The following is a 15,687-nucleotide window of genomic DNA, read 5'->3' on the forward strand; positions in this document are numbered from 1 at the left end:
TCGAACTAAGCATTAACGATCCGAAATGACACTAAATTGAGTGTTTTTTCAAATAAACCTTCATCTTAACACTTATATACAGTATATATAGTTCTACAAATACTTATAACGGTCTACAAATCGAAAGTTTAATGACTTCAGAATAGAAAAAAGGGTTATTGTACTAGGTATTTTCTTTTTACCCTTGTCAATATGATTTATAAAAGTTCAATATTATTTCATTAAATTCAATACAATTGTGTAGACTTGCGTAAAAATTGCAAAACTAGCAATTCCATTATTCTGTGAAAAGAAATGTCATTCTATTTCTCAAGGGAGCATTAATTCATTCATTGCAAACGAGCACAATAATAACCAAAACTCGTTAAACATCAACATTTTCAATAGATAATTTATTTTCTAAATATTGAAAATAAATCAAAAGAACCCATTTTTCATTTGCGGAATTCTTTTACGTGTCATGCACGGAAAAAATAATTTGCTAAAGTATCTAAAAATTTTAAAAAATATACTGATTAGATCAATAAGCGAATTACTTTCCGATAATTCTCAACATTATTATTCTAATAAAGCAGTAAACAGCAGAGAGGCAAACAAATGTCTCTCAACAAATGTCAAGTAAAAGTTCTAAATTGTGAGTATATTTATCATTATCTCTTTTTGCGAAAAACAATCGTCATTTCACATTAAAGTCATGGGCAACACACTTGCTTTCCTATCCGTAGTCTCATTAATATTTAAAAAAATTGATATACACAATAAAAATAATCTAAGTAAAGGTAATTTAATAAAAGTTATAAGTTATTAGTACCTTTATTAATAAAAATAATCTAATAAAAGTAATCTACATAATAATAATAATATAGATTATTGATATACAGATATATAATAAAATGAAAAACGAATCTCGTCAGTAAAGGGTTACTTCCGATACGACGACAGCGATGCCTCATTATGTCGGTGTCTCGCGATCACGCCAAATTTAGTCGTCCATTCTAGGCTCCAGATTTGAAGCTTGTCATTCATAGAAAAGCATCCCGGCGCTCAATTCACCGCACAGCCTCCTTTCTTATGTATACAAATTTTTGCTCTTTTGCCTGCATAACCCACATTTCTATGGTGCGCCCATGAAATGGCCGCAACCCGTTATTTGCGATTTTTCCCGTGATCGCCGGTCCCGGCAACGGATGAATGCATTCGCCATTTGCATCTGTCTCACGCTCACAGGCACAACGACGCATCGTAACGGTATCGGATGGACACAACATATCCACCCCATCGCTTTCCTCGAACGTCTGGATTTGCGACCCGTGAATAGCCAGATGCACCGTTGATAGTTTTCTCAGGGTATTTACAAGTGGCGGGAACGTAAAGCAAGAACGGACACTTGAAACAGACGTCATATTTTCTTGGATCTTTTGGATTTAATAGTAACCATGCTATCGCTAACAAATAAATTATATTCATAAAAATATTTAATTAAACATAAATTACGTACCATTAAAGCATTTGATGGATTTGATTAAGACATTTTTTATTTTTGATACTTTCAAGGATTCGCTAGTCGATAATTATCGAATATTATAATGCATATTATATTATATACTGTACATATTGTATACTACTAGTCTAGTTTCCACTAAAGTTCTCAATTCAGTTTTACTTCGGTGCAATATACTGTTTCTATTGGAAGTACAAATTTTATGTCAAAGCGGAAGTGAAAAGTGAGCACAATCAAACACATTCCAATCGATTTAAATTTTGATTCTACATCGCGACAAATCAGATATAAATTAATTTCAAAACTAGACCACTGTTACCAAATATAAGTAAACCACAAGATAACTGCGTGTTTCAATCATGCAATGTGTACGTGATTCGTCATTATCACTCATCCATGGGCTGATCAACGCAATTGTTGACTTATTGTACAGAGTTACAGACCGGTATTCATAACTCGTATTATAAGATGTCTTAAAATGTCTTAAATAGTGACTTCAAATGTTAACGCGGCTCTTTAATTGATTTATGACTTATATCTTAAGACTTATACTTAAATATAAGAATTAATTATCAACCACAATCATACTTAAATATAAGAATTAATTATCAACCACAATCATAAACATAAGAAGTGAACAGAAGCCTCTCATGTTTACTCTTTGATCTTTATTTGTTTCTCAAAGAAAATGCAAAAAATGTATAATTTATCAATCTCAATGATTTACATTTAAAATAAATTATACTTCACATTCTATTCTTGTATCTTTTATCTGTGTCATGTAATATTGTATAATTATCATCATTAATAATAAGCAATATGTGATTACAAAACGTATAATAATAATTTTTATTATATACTACTCCTTATTCAATATTATACGTAAAATATTTGTTGAATTGTTTTATTTAAAAATGCAAAATAATTTTCCATTAATGACAATACTTTACAGAAATAATATGTAAATGATGTAATGCACGGAATTAAAAAATATATTAATTATTGAAAAAAGATTTTCATTAAAGACAGGAAATTATTTGCACAATATATACATTTACTTTTTATTGATGACTATGTGCTCTTTCTTTTATATTTAAATTTCTTTTTTCTAACCTTTCATGTAACCTTGAATACATCATTGTTAGATTTTCAACTGTCAATATTACAAAGAGTTGCAAAATAGGGAAAGAATACATTTCATTTTCCATTTAGCTTTCTGATCTACGCCTACAAACAATTATTCAATTTGCTTATTCTCAATGGTTTTTAGCAAATTTTTGCGAAAACTCTTTCGTTTGCTTTCTTATTCCGACACACTTTTACACTTCAAAGACCGATTTATTTCTTGACTGAAAATCCTCTCTTTGTTACTCGATGAAGATGGATTACCTTGGCAAGCGTAACGGTAGGTATATTCCGAAAAGGGATATACTTGAATTAAGTTGTAATTCGAGATATATTAACAAATATAATTGAAACGGATACTTACTAAGAGACCTGACTCGAATTTTAAAGACATAAAAATTATTATAGAATAAAGCAAATCAATTTAACAATTAATAATTAATTTTGTAGATAATCTTTATTGTTATATTATATTTTTGTAAGCATGCCCGCAAAATTAAACTCGCCAATAATGACAGAAATATTAATTTTATAAATGAATGATTATTTTATTAAAAATTATATGTACATAAAATAACGGGACAGCTGAGCATGAGAGACGTAAAAAGAAATGCTTGTGATGGAAAGAAAGTAGTCGAACTGCGACTGCAGAATTTTCAGAAAGAAGAGATCGTCCGGTGTCCGATTACTAAGCCGAACAGCAAAGAGTTAGGCACAATCGTGCGACAGCACAGAAAATGTTTACTTGCCATTTGTTTGAGAGGCTTTTGGCAGCACTGTTAGTCATTTGAAGATTTATTGTAAACTTTCTTTCAATTTTGTTACCGTTGTTGAATCAGTTCACAACGGCGATTCTGCTTAGAGATTCTTTGTAGACGTCTTTGTTTGAAATGATTTCGTATTTTAAGCCAGGTTTTATTTCAAATACACTTTCTTATGTATTTATTAGAATACATTTAGTTGTGCAGAATTTCGATTCTGATACTGTAATCGCAAAATTCTAAGTCGGGACATTTACACTTCGTTTCGAAAGCAATTAACAATATATATATTTTTCTATTGTATATAATGATTTTCCTATACTTTATTATCATTATGTGCTGTAGAAATTGACTTTTAAGTGTTAAAAGAAAAATAAAGTTGCAAGATAAAAAAATGAAATATGGACCGAAAAATATAACAGATAAATTCACTACTTGCAACATTAGCAAATTTAATTTTCATTTCACTTATTTAAATCTAAAGTTTATCTATATCTACTGATTCGATACATAAAAGGCATATCAGCTTTTATTATTATATATATTTTTAAAAGATAGACGTTAGAAGAATTTAGAAGAACTTGTTAAATAGAGTTCAGTACTTAAAGGTTTCAGTACTTTAATCTTAATATCTTTGAATTTTCTATTTAAACTTATACTTATCCGGTAGCATAAACTGATTATTTATCATCATTTGAACATCAAAATGATGTTTAACGAATTACTACTCGGATATTAACCTATTAATCATCTTCTATTGGAAATATTTTAACAAAATAATTAATGATTTATTTTTTATTTATTTAATTAATTTATTTCAGTTATTTAACTATTAATTATTTATTTTATAAAATATGTAAACAATTATTTCCAATAGTTTTAACAGTAAAAAAATGTTATTAATGCTAGAAATCATTTTTTAATAATGATACTGAAATATCTTGATATAAAAAAAATTGCATTTTAATATAAATATAAATAAAAATAGAAAAAACTTCTGCAGAAATGATTTTTATTCTACAATTTTAAAACTCTACTCGTAGTTCAACAAATTCTTGAATAAGTACTCATAACACGAATTAACACCATGACGTTAGCTATACTTTCCGCAAAATAGGACAGACATATATTGCGGAAATTTAATGAAACATTCTGGCGTACGTACGCCTCGTGGCGCTATTATCCCTTGAGATAGCCACCGCCTTTGGGATAAGCCTATTCTATAACAGGTTCTCATTCACACAATATATATAAATAATGTTAAAAATAATCCAAATTAAAAAAAGAACGAAAAAGCATTTTCAGAAATTTTTGTTCGATTTTTTTATTTCTATCTAATTTAAATTACTTTAATATTTAATATTAAAAACTCTTATTTACAAGAATTGTAAGAATTATTTTATCTTTAAACAGAACAAAAATTCGATTGAACAATCCAAATTCAACTTCTGTGCTCGGTACTTATTAAAAAAGATTTATATAAGGATCTTTCTTCACCTCTAAAGATTTCAAGTTGAGAGCCGATCTTCTCCAAATATCGGGATATTGGTCAGCATGTCATATGGTCGCTGGTCGCTGGTCGATGGCCGCGTGGGCGAATGAAGGTTGTGCAGATGCGCGACGACCAACCCCTCCGTAATAATGTCGAAAAAGCGGATGCTGTGTCACAACCCTTTTCTCATTGTGCTCCGATAGCAGTCCCATTGTCCATCCACCGTTATAATAACGAACCCGTGAGCCAGGTAACGGTAAATGTGTGGTGGAGTTCAGCATGCCAAAAGTGTGTCAAAGGGCCGCAATTTTCACGGCTAATCTCTAAAAACCGTGACATCCCAAAAATTGCTTTCCATCGCGATTGCGAGGGTGAGCTATGTTGATCGATTATGCGAAATGTCTTGATCAACACGTATCATATCTATCTTTAATGTACATATATTAAAAAGTCATATTTAGGATTCAGAAATCTTATATCACATTTCTTGATCGATGCTTAACATTCCATAATATCGCAATTTTATATAAATGCAAAATTTTTTTAATCTTAATTCAGAAACGTAAAATTTCCGAAGAATAGATTAATTAAGAATAGATAATACTACACCTTTACATTATATCTCTAGAAATACATGCATCCATCATTTCCGTACTATTCAATAATCTCGCAATAATGCATTTTTAAAATTAAGAATACGGTTTTTAGAAACTAATTATTTATTTTTCATTAATATCGATCGTACATTAACATAAGTATAGACAATAATGATACAGTTAATGATCTTTTTTTTACAGAAATTATATTAATTGCGTCAGACGTATGACAATAATTAACAGTTATAAATTAATTGCGCTTAGATACATGTGGCAAATCGTACTTTCCACGCACGCATTTTATTTTAACTCCAGGTGTATCTCGCAGTCGTCCATTCTTGCACAGTACTATATTATGCTCCTGCAGATTATGACCGACTCCTGAAATAATTTAATTCATCTAAATTTTCTAACGCGTACGATATAACGCCTCAAGTTTCCTGGCGGGACAATGACTCGAATGCAGTAGTGCTGTAAGTTAGAATTATTTCGACATCTTACCGGGAACATACGCCGTCATTTCTTTTCCGTTCGACAATCTCACAACGACGCATTTTCGATTTGCAGAGTTAGGCTTCTTCGGTTTTCTAATAACAGTTTTTAAAACTACGCCTTTCATATATGGTGCACCATCGAAAGGATTCTTCGAAACTTTGGGCTTTCTGTATGGTCCGCCTCTTCTATGCATTTGCCATAAGGTACTTCCAAATCTAATCTGTCCCAATTCTAGATCGATATAAATGATCACGTAATCGTTTCCAGTAATCAGGTAGAAAATAATTCAGAAAAATAGAGTTATCGATCTTATTATGACAATAAATATATTTTAAAAATTTATTATATACTGAATTATAATAATTATAATAATAATAATATTATTATGAATATTATTACAATATGAATATTATTATAATATTAATACAATAATATTCATTATGTAATATACTCTTTCATTGTTCTCAACATAAAAATTGATAATTTAGATTCTTACATGTCCTTTATTATATTTATTGTTTATTAAAATCAGGAGTCTTTTATTCTTATTAATCTTATTATGACAATCGAAAAATATCTATAAACAATTTTCTATCATCAACATTTTCATCTTTAAATATAATTGGCGGAATTTATTTATTACTTCGCGCATGTTTCGATAAATTTTCATAATTTTTAATCATTATTCAAAGATATTGCCAATTATTAATATATTGTTATTAATATATGTTAGAATGTATTTAGAATTCAAGATAAGCATGATATTTTGCTTTTTTAATATTTACGAAAAAAATAAATAATCATAACATAAAAAGAAATAACATAAGAAGAATAACATAAAAAGAAATTGCGAAATATGTAAGATTCTTTTCAAAATCACAAAAAAGATGAAAGAGATTCCGAAAGAATGGAAGAACTATGTGATGAGTGGAGAATGAAAACTTTCATAAATAAGTCAACAATCAACATAAGAAAGGAACAAAACCTTCTGGTTAGAAAAGTAAGATAAATGACGTAGCAATTCTCACAATCGAGTAAAAGCATTTTTTTAAACCTATCGAAATTTTAATGTTTGATATCTTTTTTGACCGCACATTTACAAAATTGTTGATTTACAAGATGCTAGTAAAAAGAAAATTAACATATGTCTCTCGTAAAATGCATTATACATTCAAAAACATCATTGTGTCAATTGACGTAACGAATTTATTCACGGTTCATAATTATAATATAATTATAATATTATTCTAATATCTCTTGTAAATTTAATTCACACAATTTAAGAAATTTAATTTAAAAAAAAAGTGTATCATTCCAAATTAAAAAATTTTGATTTTTATATAAAATATAATGAATAAATAAATTAATTTTGGCATTTGCTTCTAGCACGCAATATTATCGGTATACTTACAAAATAAAACGTCTTGTAAAAAAGAATAATATTTGGTCGCAAAATATTCACGTTTGCTTCGAAAGATTACCTAAAACGAGTATCGTATGACAGTATATTCGACAAAAAGGATGCTCGTTATGGAGTGATCAGTTTTCGAGAACGAAAACTGTCGGAGGTGACATGGACAATTTTAGAGTTGCCTGCCAGAGCCGTGACATTCTATGATCATCAAGATTTACCTAAAGAAAGTACACCATTGATCATATCGAGAGAGTTGGCTGACCACCGTCCATCAAAACGACAGATGTCCAGCGGCATAGTGACTAATCCGTCCTAACTCCTCCTCACTCTGCCAGACGCTATTATGTACGAAAGGCAAACCCTTTTCTTACTGATGAATACGTAAGATTACATTGCGAAAATTTTCGACGTCGGTATTGCGCTTTGTTGCATCGTTACAACGTCGCAAATCCTCTTCCTTTCTTTCCCTGTTTCCTTCGTTTCTTCGAGAAATCTTTTTTGTTATGATTGCGATCTTACTGAAAAAATGCGAATTTCAGAATTCTTCTTCTCATCCTTAGTCATAAAAATTACATCATAATAATTGGGATCAGTAAGTTGCCAATAAATTAATTTGTTACATCAAATTAATTTGAATTACAAATGTGAATATAAAGCAACGGTTATGTTTATTCATATAAAATATTTAAAAATATTCACAAAGTCGAAATAAACATATGATTGGAGTTGGTCTTCATAAAAAATTAATTCGTTTTATTTTAATTTAAAAAATTTAACTAAAAAATACTTTTTTATTTATTCATTTGCAATTTTTTTTTACGAAAGTATACAACATAGGATTTAGCATGATCGTAGAATATTAAGGCTCTGGCAGGCAAATTGTTCTGAAATTATCAATGTCACTTCCGACAACTTTCATTCTCGAAAACTGACATAAAGACTGTTCTACAATGAGCGTCCTTTTTATCGAATATATTATACGAAAAACTCAACAGTTTGGATGAGAAATCGAAACGCTGGAAATATTAGAAATATAGACATTTATAATACAGAAACTAAGTGTAAACAAGAAAGTTCTGTCCGAGACATCAAATTAACGAAACGCAAGATCTCTAATTCTGATAAGACATCGTTTGCGAACACTCTCGAATGCTGTCATGAATGGATCACAGACCCACCCTTTATAGGGTTGCGAGAAAAGCGGAAAGAGGGAAACACGCGGATTGTGCCTGATCCCATAGCAACAACTGGTCAACCGCAAATGGACACGTCACACCCCTCAATTCCCAGCGATTTTCGCTAGTGGTCACAAGGGCTCCGTCTTTACGCAGCGCGAGCCCTTTCTTGCGAAGTGGACGAATAGATCCCTTTGGTATTTGGAGATCTATGTCCATGGGGATCAAAGAGGTGAGGGCTGCATGTATTTTTGCGGCAGAAGAATTCCGGCCACGATGGGAATCTAGCCGACTTCCTATGAGATTCGACCACTTCTTTGATAGAATCCGGATCCAAGCAGAAAATCGCGAAGATATGTATCTATAGGCGATTATAGACGGTTCGGAGAGGACCAATCTAGTCACGCTTAAAAAAAATGCGACACCTTTAACGTTTCACACAATTTCACGTAAATAAGTCATCAAACTACTAATATATTCATTTATCTTGATTTTTTTATTTTCGAACATTCCTCATATGTCCTTCACGAAGAAATTCGAGTATATAATCACGAAATCAAATATATCATGTTAAATATTTATAATATTATAAACAATTAATAATTATATATATATACAATTTTCAAAAATTTAAACAAATTGATATCTTGTAATGATTACACTAGTTTTTAATAATTAAGAATGGTAAAAACGGAAATAAAATTGAGTTTTGTATTTCAAAAATATATCACAAAATAATACTTAAAAATAATACTTAAAAAAATATCTAAAATAACATTCCATTTAGAAATAACGTTCATAACAAGTCATTTAAAATTAAGAACGTTTTCCTTGATTTTTTTTCAGTCATTCAATCTTAAAATAAAAACTTTTATTTCTGTCAATATTAGTTTGAATTTCTAGCACTAAGTTCAAGTGACAATAAATCAATTGTTATAATAAAATTACTTTCTGCTTTGAATTTCGATATATAAAACAGAGGATTCACATTATACAAATGACAGAGCACAATGAATCATTACATTCTTGTTGTTTTCTAATGTTAAACAAAAAGTGATATGATTACTATGTTACACTGTCACTTGCTGGAAAGTGATATGATTACTATGTTACACTTATGATTATGACTTGCATAGAGATTTAAAAATTTTATTACCTTGCAGTGCTGTGCTCACACCTATCCTTGTGGCATTCAGTATGTTTCCTGCTAATGGCAAGTACAAGATTTGAGTTCATTGTTAAATAAATTGACATTATGAAATATTACCTTGGCTATAACTGTCCCTACAAAATTTCGTAGTTAGGTTGTTACCTGAAATAAATAAGGTAATCAGATTATATTGTTAAAACTAAAATAATTTGATTATATATAAATAAAATAAAAACTTTAGAAAAGCATTTATTATGACAGTAATCACTCTTTATTCAGAAATTAAATTAGAGGTTAGAAAACTAAACAATTAATTATATCATATCGCACAATGATCGTACTTTGGATGGTATTTGCTATGCAAGTTCTCGCTATATTCATTACACTTTTTGCCAGGAAATTCATGATTAACGTAATTAATAGACGTTTCTTAGAGTAACTTAACCTCACCGAATGTTGTTTAATCTATTTTGAATATATGATTGTCATTAACGCCACCTAGTGATGAAGTGTGGCAACTAATGTACATAAAGTAAGTACATAAAGTAGAAATTTTATTTATCGACTTTATCGACTTTTATCGACTTTTAAAAAACTAATTTGTTATGTAATTTTATTATTCATATTTCTTGGTTTTTGTATTTAATTCCGTTTTATTATTTTATAAAAATATAATTTTGTCTATTTATTTTTGATATTACATATGTTCAGATATAAAGATGTTACATGTGTATACATTAGATGGTTCTTTAAAAATGCACTTCTTAAGAAAATAGTAACACATATTAGATAATAGAAACACATATTAATAATATTAAATAATAGTATTAAAATGGTATTAATATTTTATAAACAATATTTCACAAATATAGAAATAATCTAAAAAAAGAAGAAAAAGAGAAAAAATATTGTATTGTACTTACTGATATAAGAATATTAATTGTTCATAACAAACACATCTAACATATGATAGTCACATAATAATCTCTAAGGAACCAAAATTGATCAATTCATTTTTTATAAATTTCTTAATTTTAAATTAAAGTGATTAATTTATTAATTTCATTAATTTCTTCTGCTTTTTATTTTACAGATTGATCAATTTAATTTCCAAGAGATCACTGATTTTAATTCATCCTCGCCGTAAGAATGGAGTCATAAAAAAGATACTGCCGATTACTAAAAAATATAAAATTTATTTGGAAGTCGCACGATATAAAACTTGAGAATAGTAAGGCCAATTAGGATAAAGTTGACAAGAGAAATTGAAGGACGTTTCATGGACGTTTCGCGACACAACGTGTGTCAGATAATTGATCAGGCGCCGTGTCTTCACCATCCGTGACCGTAACCGGCACCGTAACCGGTACCGTAACCGGCACCTAGACCAGCATGACCGAGTCCAGCACCGTGTCCCAATCCCGCGCCATATCCAAGTCCAGCACCATATCCGAGTCCCGCACCGTGTCCAAGACCACCCCTCGCGCCGTATCCCAATCCGGTGCCATATGCGGCTCCTGCGGCTCCTGCGGCACCTGTGGCTCCTGCGGCACCTGCGGCTCCTGCGGCACCGTGTCCGAGTCCTCCTAGATTCGCACCACCGTACCCACCAGAATAACCAATACGATAAGCCAGAGGAGCGTTATATCCATGAGATGCTATGGGCACGCTGCTGTAGGCGGGTGCGGAAATGCCGTGACCTGAGAAGGCAATTGCCGCCGGAGAAATACCACCGAGATAACCTTGTCCGTGACCTGAAATCGAAAGGGCATAACCTTCACAATCGAGATAAAATTAAGCATCCGTGCAAATTATCGGGCATCAAGGTCTTTTAATCGAAAATTACCTCCATAAGCCGATCCCGCAATCAGAGAGTTTCCTAATCCACCATATCCTCCATATCCTCCGTAACCCAATCCTAAGATACCCCTCTTCTCCTGTTTCTTTTCTACTTGTGTTTCTTCGCCATAAATAGGCATTGCCAGGCTGAGAATGGCTAATACAAGCTGCAAGGAATTTATTTATTTAATTAAGTATTGTAAGTAAAGTAGTTAAAAGCATATTGTGTTAAGTATACATTATGTTTTATATTTCTCATAAAACGATTGACAGTATGTCCGTTTCTTATCTAAACTAATTTAATTTTTTCTATTTAAAGCAGAAACGAATATACATGTTTATACACATATAATATACATGTTTGATATTTACACAAAGCGAGAAAGAAAATAATTTTTGTGTTTTGTGTGCGCATCTAGTACAACACAAAATAAATAAATCTAAAATCTTTTATAATGGATGTAAAAAGAAAAACATTTTTTAAAATATCTCGAACAATGAATACCATATTTCATAAAAATACAGAAAATATGTGAGCATAAATAAAAAAATTAAAATCATTCTAGAATATCTATAATAAAAAAAATAATATTAGTATCATATAGTGAAATAATCAAAAAATTATATCAGAAATATCTTGTAATAAATTCTATTTACGGGGCGCGTAAAATTCCAATTAGGAAGGAAAACAAGAAAGTCAAAATAATGTTATATTGATTGAATCGTGACAAAAAAATGATACAAATTCAAGTCAATAACATCAAATTGAATATTATTTTGACTTTCCTGTTCTCCTTGGGGTGAACTATTTTTCCGCAAATATTGGTAAATCACGAGATCTCCCTCGAATGCAGTATCGTGACGATTCTAGTTACTCGAAGAAGTAGAGAATTAGAACTAGAAACTCACTATAGCGTTCATGGTGGCGGTAATGGTGTGGCGATGCAGAGAACACTACTGAAACTGATGCGGATCTTACGAGACACACCCCCTTTTATACCGGTGGAGTCTTTTCTCACAGCATTGCATCTCGCCGAGACGAATTACACGTGTATCGCACATCTATACGCGATACCTCGCTCACTCACACACATACGCACGTAAATAGAGATGTAGGAGCAGTTATAGCAATGCAATAGTACCGCTGGCAAGAAGGTAGAGGTACGCGTAGCTAATACGCCTTTCTAAAATGATTTTTCTAGCGAACTCGTCACGAAAATTCTTTGTTAGACTGCGCGATCGACTTGCGTCGGTGGGAATTAAAAATCGATCTATCAATCTCCCGCAGGAGACACCGTTATTCTCGATGAAACGTTTGGATTAACGCATAAGAACAATGTGGAATTATTAGATTTCTTGTAGAACTTCTTTCGTTGAAAGAAATTAGAAGGGTTGAGAATTATAAATAAGATAAAATCGATAGAAAGATTTTATTATTGATAAATTACTTCTATTTTCTTTTAATTTGTAGAACTGGATTCTTTCAGTAAAACAAAATAGGAACTTTCGCGCAACAATTTTTTACCACGTTAAAGATACATGTAATCTTGTCATTTTTTAAATTGAGATCTCGTAAATCCGTGGGCTCTCTCTTTCAAAATGATTATTTCACTTTGAAGGTAAAGCCAAGATACTTTATCTGGTAAAATCCTGTTATTTCATCTACATTATGGATAGGATTATAATTCGAAAGGATAATGAGTTACTCAACCTAGAATTAGTTAACTTGAACTTAAGCCAAACTCGATACAATTAATCCCCATGAATGTAAAAGATATTGCATGGCATATATCGCTGATATAACTATACGCTTTTAGCGTATTTAATATATTATATACGTAAATGTAATTTTCCGCCTTTAAACGTTTAAATATATGTAACAATATACGGCCCATTAATATTATATAATATATTAATTTTGATTCATTGATATGATACAGCGTGCTTTTTCTGCACATCTTAAATTTCATATGACGAAACTTTCACTGTCGCTCGACTCTGCGACGACGGTTTTCGGTTGCAGCATTACGTAAAAACATGAAGACATTTTTTTCCGTCCAGTTTATCTCTTGTTCAGTCCCTTTCTGTAGCAACCTATCATATGTCCCGTGATTGACGAAATAGTAAGAAGAGAAAGAGTACAAATGAGACGAAGTAAATAAATAAAGAAACATAAGTCTAACATAATTTAGAATCGACCTTGTTTTTTTTAGATTCTGAAAAAATATTTGTCGATAAAAATTATATGAATAATATATATGAATAATATATATTTTAATATATATTTGTTTGCTTTTCCTAATTCATGGTATAATTTAAAATATAAGTGCAACAAAAATTCCTTTTTGCAATTAAATAGTGAAAAAAGGATTAATAGTTAAATAAACGGCGCCATATATCACTGTCCGCTGCAAGCGTTATCTTCCTGTTACTTCGACGCCACTCCGGATAATCGCCGTTTTACAAATGGTCTGCCATGAACTCGATTCGACAGCAGGCCGTTATTAAATTAGCAGAAAAATTCTCGTTAATCATGGGAAAGAGGGCAGGAGGTACACCCTCGAGCCTTCGAAAGGGCCATGAGTCCGGTTTTACATCAGTGCAACGATAGGCTCAGCGATATTGGAGCACGTCAAACAATAAAGCATATCGTTAATTTTCTGCGGGGGGGAAGAGAGAAAGTTTTATCGCATCAAAGGTCGCCCGCAAACAATTGTTGCATAAGCCAAGCACAATATGAGGGGTAGGGGGTTGCACTGACGTATTGCACCTGACCAGTGCAGGCCAGGCAAGAAATCGCCGCCGATCGGACTTGTACATACATGATATTGAATGTAAGCATTATATTTCTTTGTTTTTGTTGTACTACCTCCTATTTTTTTCTAGGCTATATATTTCTAGACTTACAATATCTGACTTCCCCTTAGGGAAATTAACTTTTAACGAAGTTAAAATTTTTTAAAATAATTAAGAGTTTAAAAAATTTTGAGGTAATTTAAAGGTTAAACCACCAAAATAACTTAAAGTTTTTCAAGTTTTTTTAATATAATCAGCATAGTACGTTAGTGCTTTCTTTCAGTTATTTTCTTAAGTAAATTTTAAAGTTACTTTAAAGCAATGCTGGGATTTAGTTGCATATTTTGGTCGATTTTTAGCTTTGTTCCTGCCCCTTTTATTTCACCAATCTGCGTGCAGCCTGCTTGGCATTTATAAATTTAAATTTATTTTCATTTCTTAAGTTTTCACTACAGTATTTTAATTATTTTTTCAAATTTTTTAAAGTAAATTTTTCCAAAAGAATTACTCATCATTTAAATAACAAAACATTGTATTCTATAAATGTATTTCTTAAAAATCAATATCAGTAAGAATTTTTAAATGCTAAAAGAATATTTTTACTATAAAAATTATAAATACTTATATGATGACATGATAAATAAAAAAAAAATGATATTTTATTTTCTATAAAAATACAAATTTGTATCCTTTTTTATCTACAATTTATATTTATTTGATTGATTCATAGAATTTTTTTATAATTAATGATTTCTTGAAAATTGTGTATATTACGAATTGCATGAAAAGGATATACAATTTTTCTTTAGAGAACGTCAGAACCGGATATCAAAGAACAGCATAAAACTTCTTTAAAAAATACACGACTCGAGGTAATAAAATAAAACATACGATTAAACGGCTGTTTCAGATTCAACTTTGCGGATTCTTATTAAGAAATGCGCTCGTAATTCTGATCGCGCAAACACCGATAATGCGAAAACATGTCGGCGATGCGATGGCTGATAATATATCAATGCATCTTATTACTACCCGCAATGAAGTAGTATAAAATTATTTAATTGTTAGATATAAAAACAGCCTCAATGATCAGATACCACAAAGTCCGGAATTTTTCATTTAGTAAAATTGATTAAGTGATTTGTTCATATACTAATAATAGTAATACTGACGCAATATTCTGTGGTATTTATCAATAACATATATTTGCAATGCACATATACATTACAGATATATTTTCAAGCGTTATATACATTTTGGATTGCAGCGCATTAATAATTATAATTATTGATTCTAAAATTATATAGGAAAATTATACTGTAATTAATTACATTTAATTATTA

General features: G+C 30.6%; 2 protein-coding genes across 4 annotated transcripts; both read right to left on the reverse strand.

The window, feature by feature from the left end:
• Positions 1-5,580: 5,580 nt before the first annotated feature.
• Positions 5,581-10,251, reverse strand: LOC108685647 (40S ribosomal protein S12, mitochondrial). Of its 2 annotated transcripts, none has more exons than XM_018190539.1 (5): positions 10,051-10,251; positions 9,827-9,871; positions 9,716-9,763; positions 5,977-6,201; positions 5,581-5,856 (listed from the first exon to the last, which is right to left on the reverse strand). In XM_018190539.1, the coding sequence occupies exons 1-5, from the start codon at positions 10,112-10,114 to the stop codon at positions 5,726-5,728; spliced, it is 513 nt and encodes a 170-aa protein (XP_018046028.1). In that variant the 5' UTR covers positions 10,115-10,251; the 3' UTR covers positions 5,581-5,725. The 2 variants fall into 2 exon arrangements, with proteins under 2 accessions (XP_018046028.1, XP_018046027.1); XM_018190538.1 differs by having other exon boundaries at positions 9,716-9,766.
• Positions 10,252-10,885: 634 nt separating this feature from the next.
• Positions 10,886-12,500, reverse strand: LOC108685634 (glycine-rich cell wall structural protein 2-like). Of its 2 annotated transcripts, none has more exons than XM_018190517.1 (3): positions 12,458-12,500; positions 11,556-11,715; positions 10,886-11,463 (listed from the first exon to the last, which is right to left on the reverse strand). In XM_018190517.1, the coding sequence occupies exons 1-3, from the start codon at positions 12,467-12,469 to the stop codon at positions 11,042-11,044; spliced, it is 594 nt and encodes a 197-aa protein (XP_018046006.1). In that variant the 5' UTR covers positions 12,470-12,500; the 3' UTR covers positions 10,886-11,041. The 2 variants fall into 2 exon arrangements, with proteins under 2 accessions (XP_018046006.1, XP_018046005.1); XM_018190516.1 differs by having other exon boundaries at positions 10,886-11,484.
• Positions 12,501-15,687: the final 3,187 nt, after the last annotated feature.

Source organism: Atta colombica, unplaced genomic scaffold (assembly GCF_001594045.1).
Source record: "Atta colombica isolate Treedump-2 unplaced genomic scaffold, Acol1.0 scaffold155, whole genome shotgun sequence".
Taxonomy (NCBI): domain Eukaryota; kingdom Metazoa; phylum Arthropoda; class Insecta; order Hymenoptera; family Formicidae; genus Atta; species Atta colombica.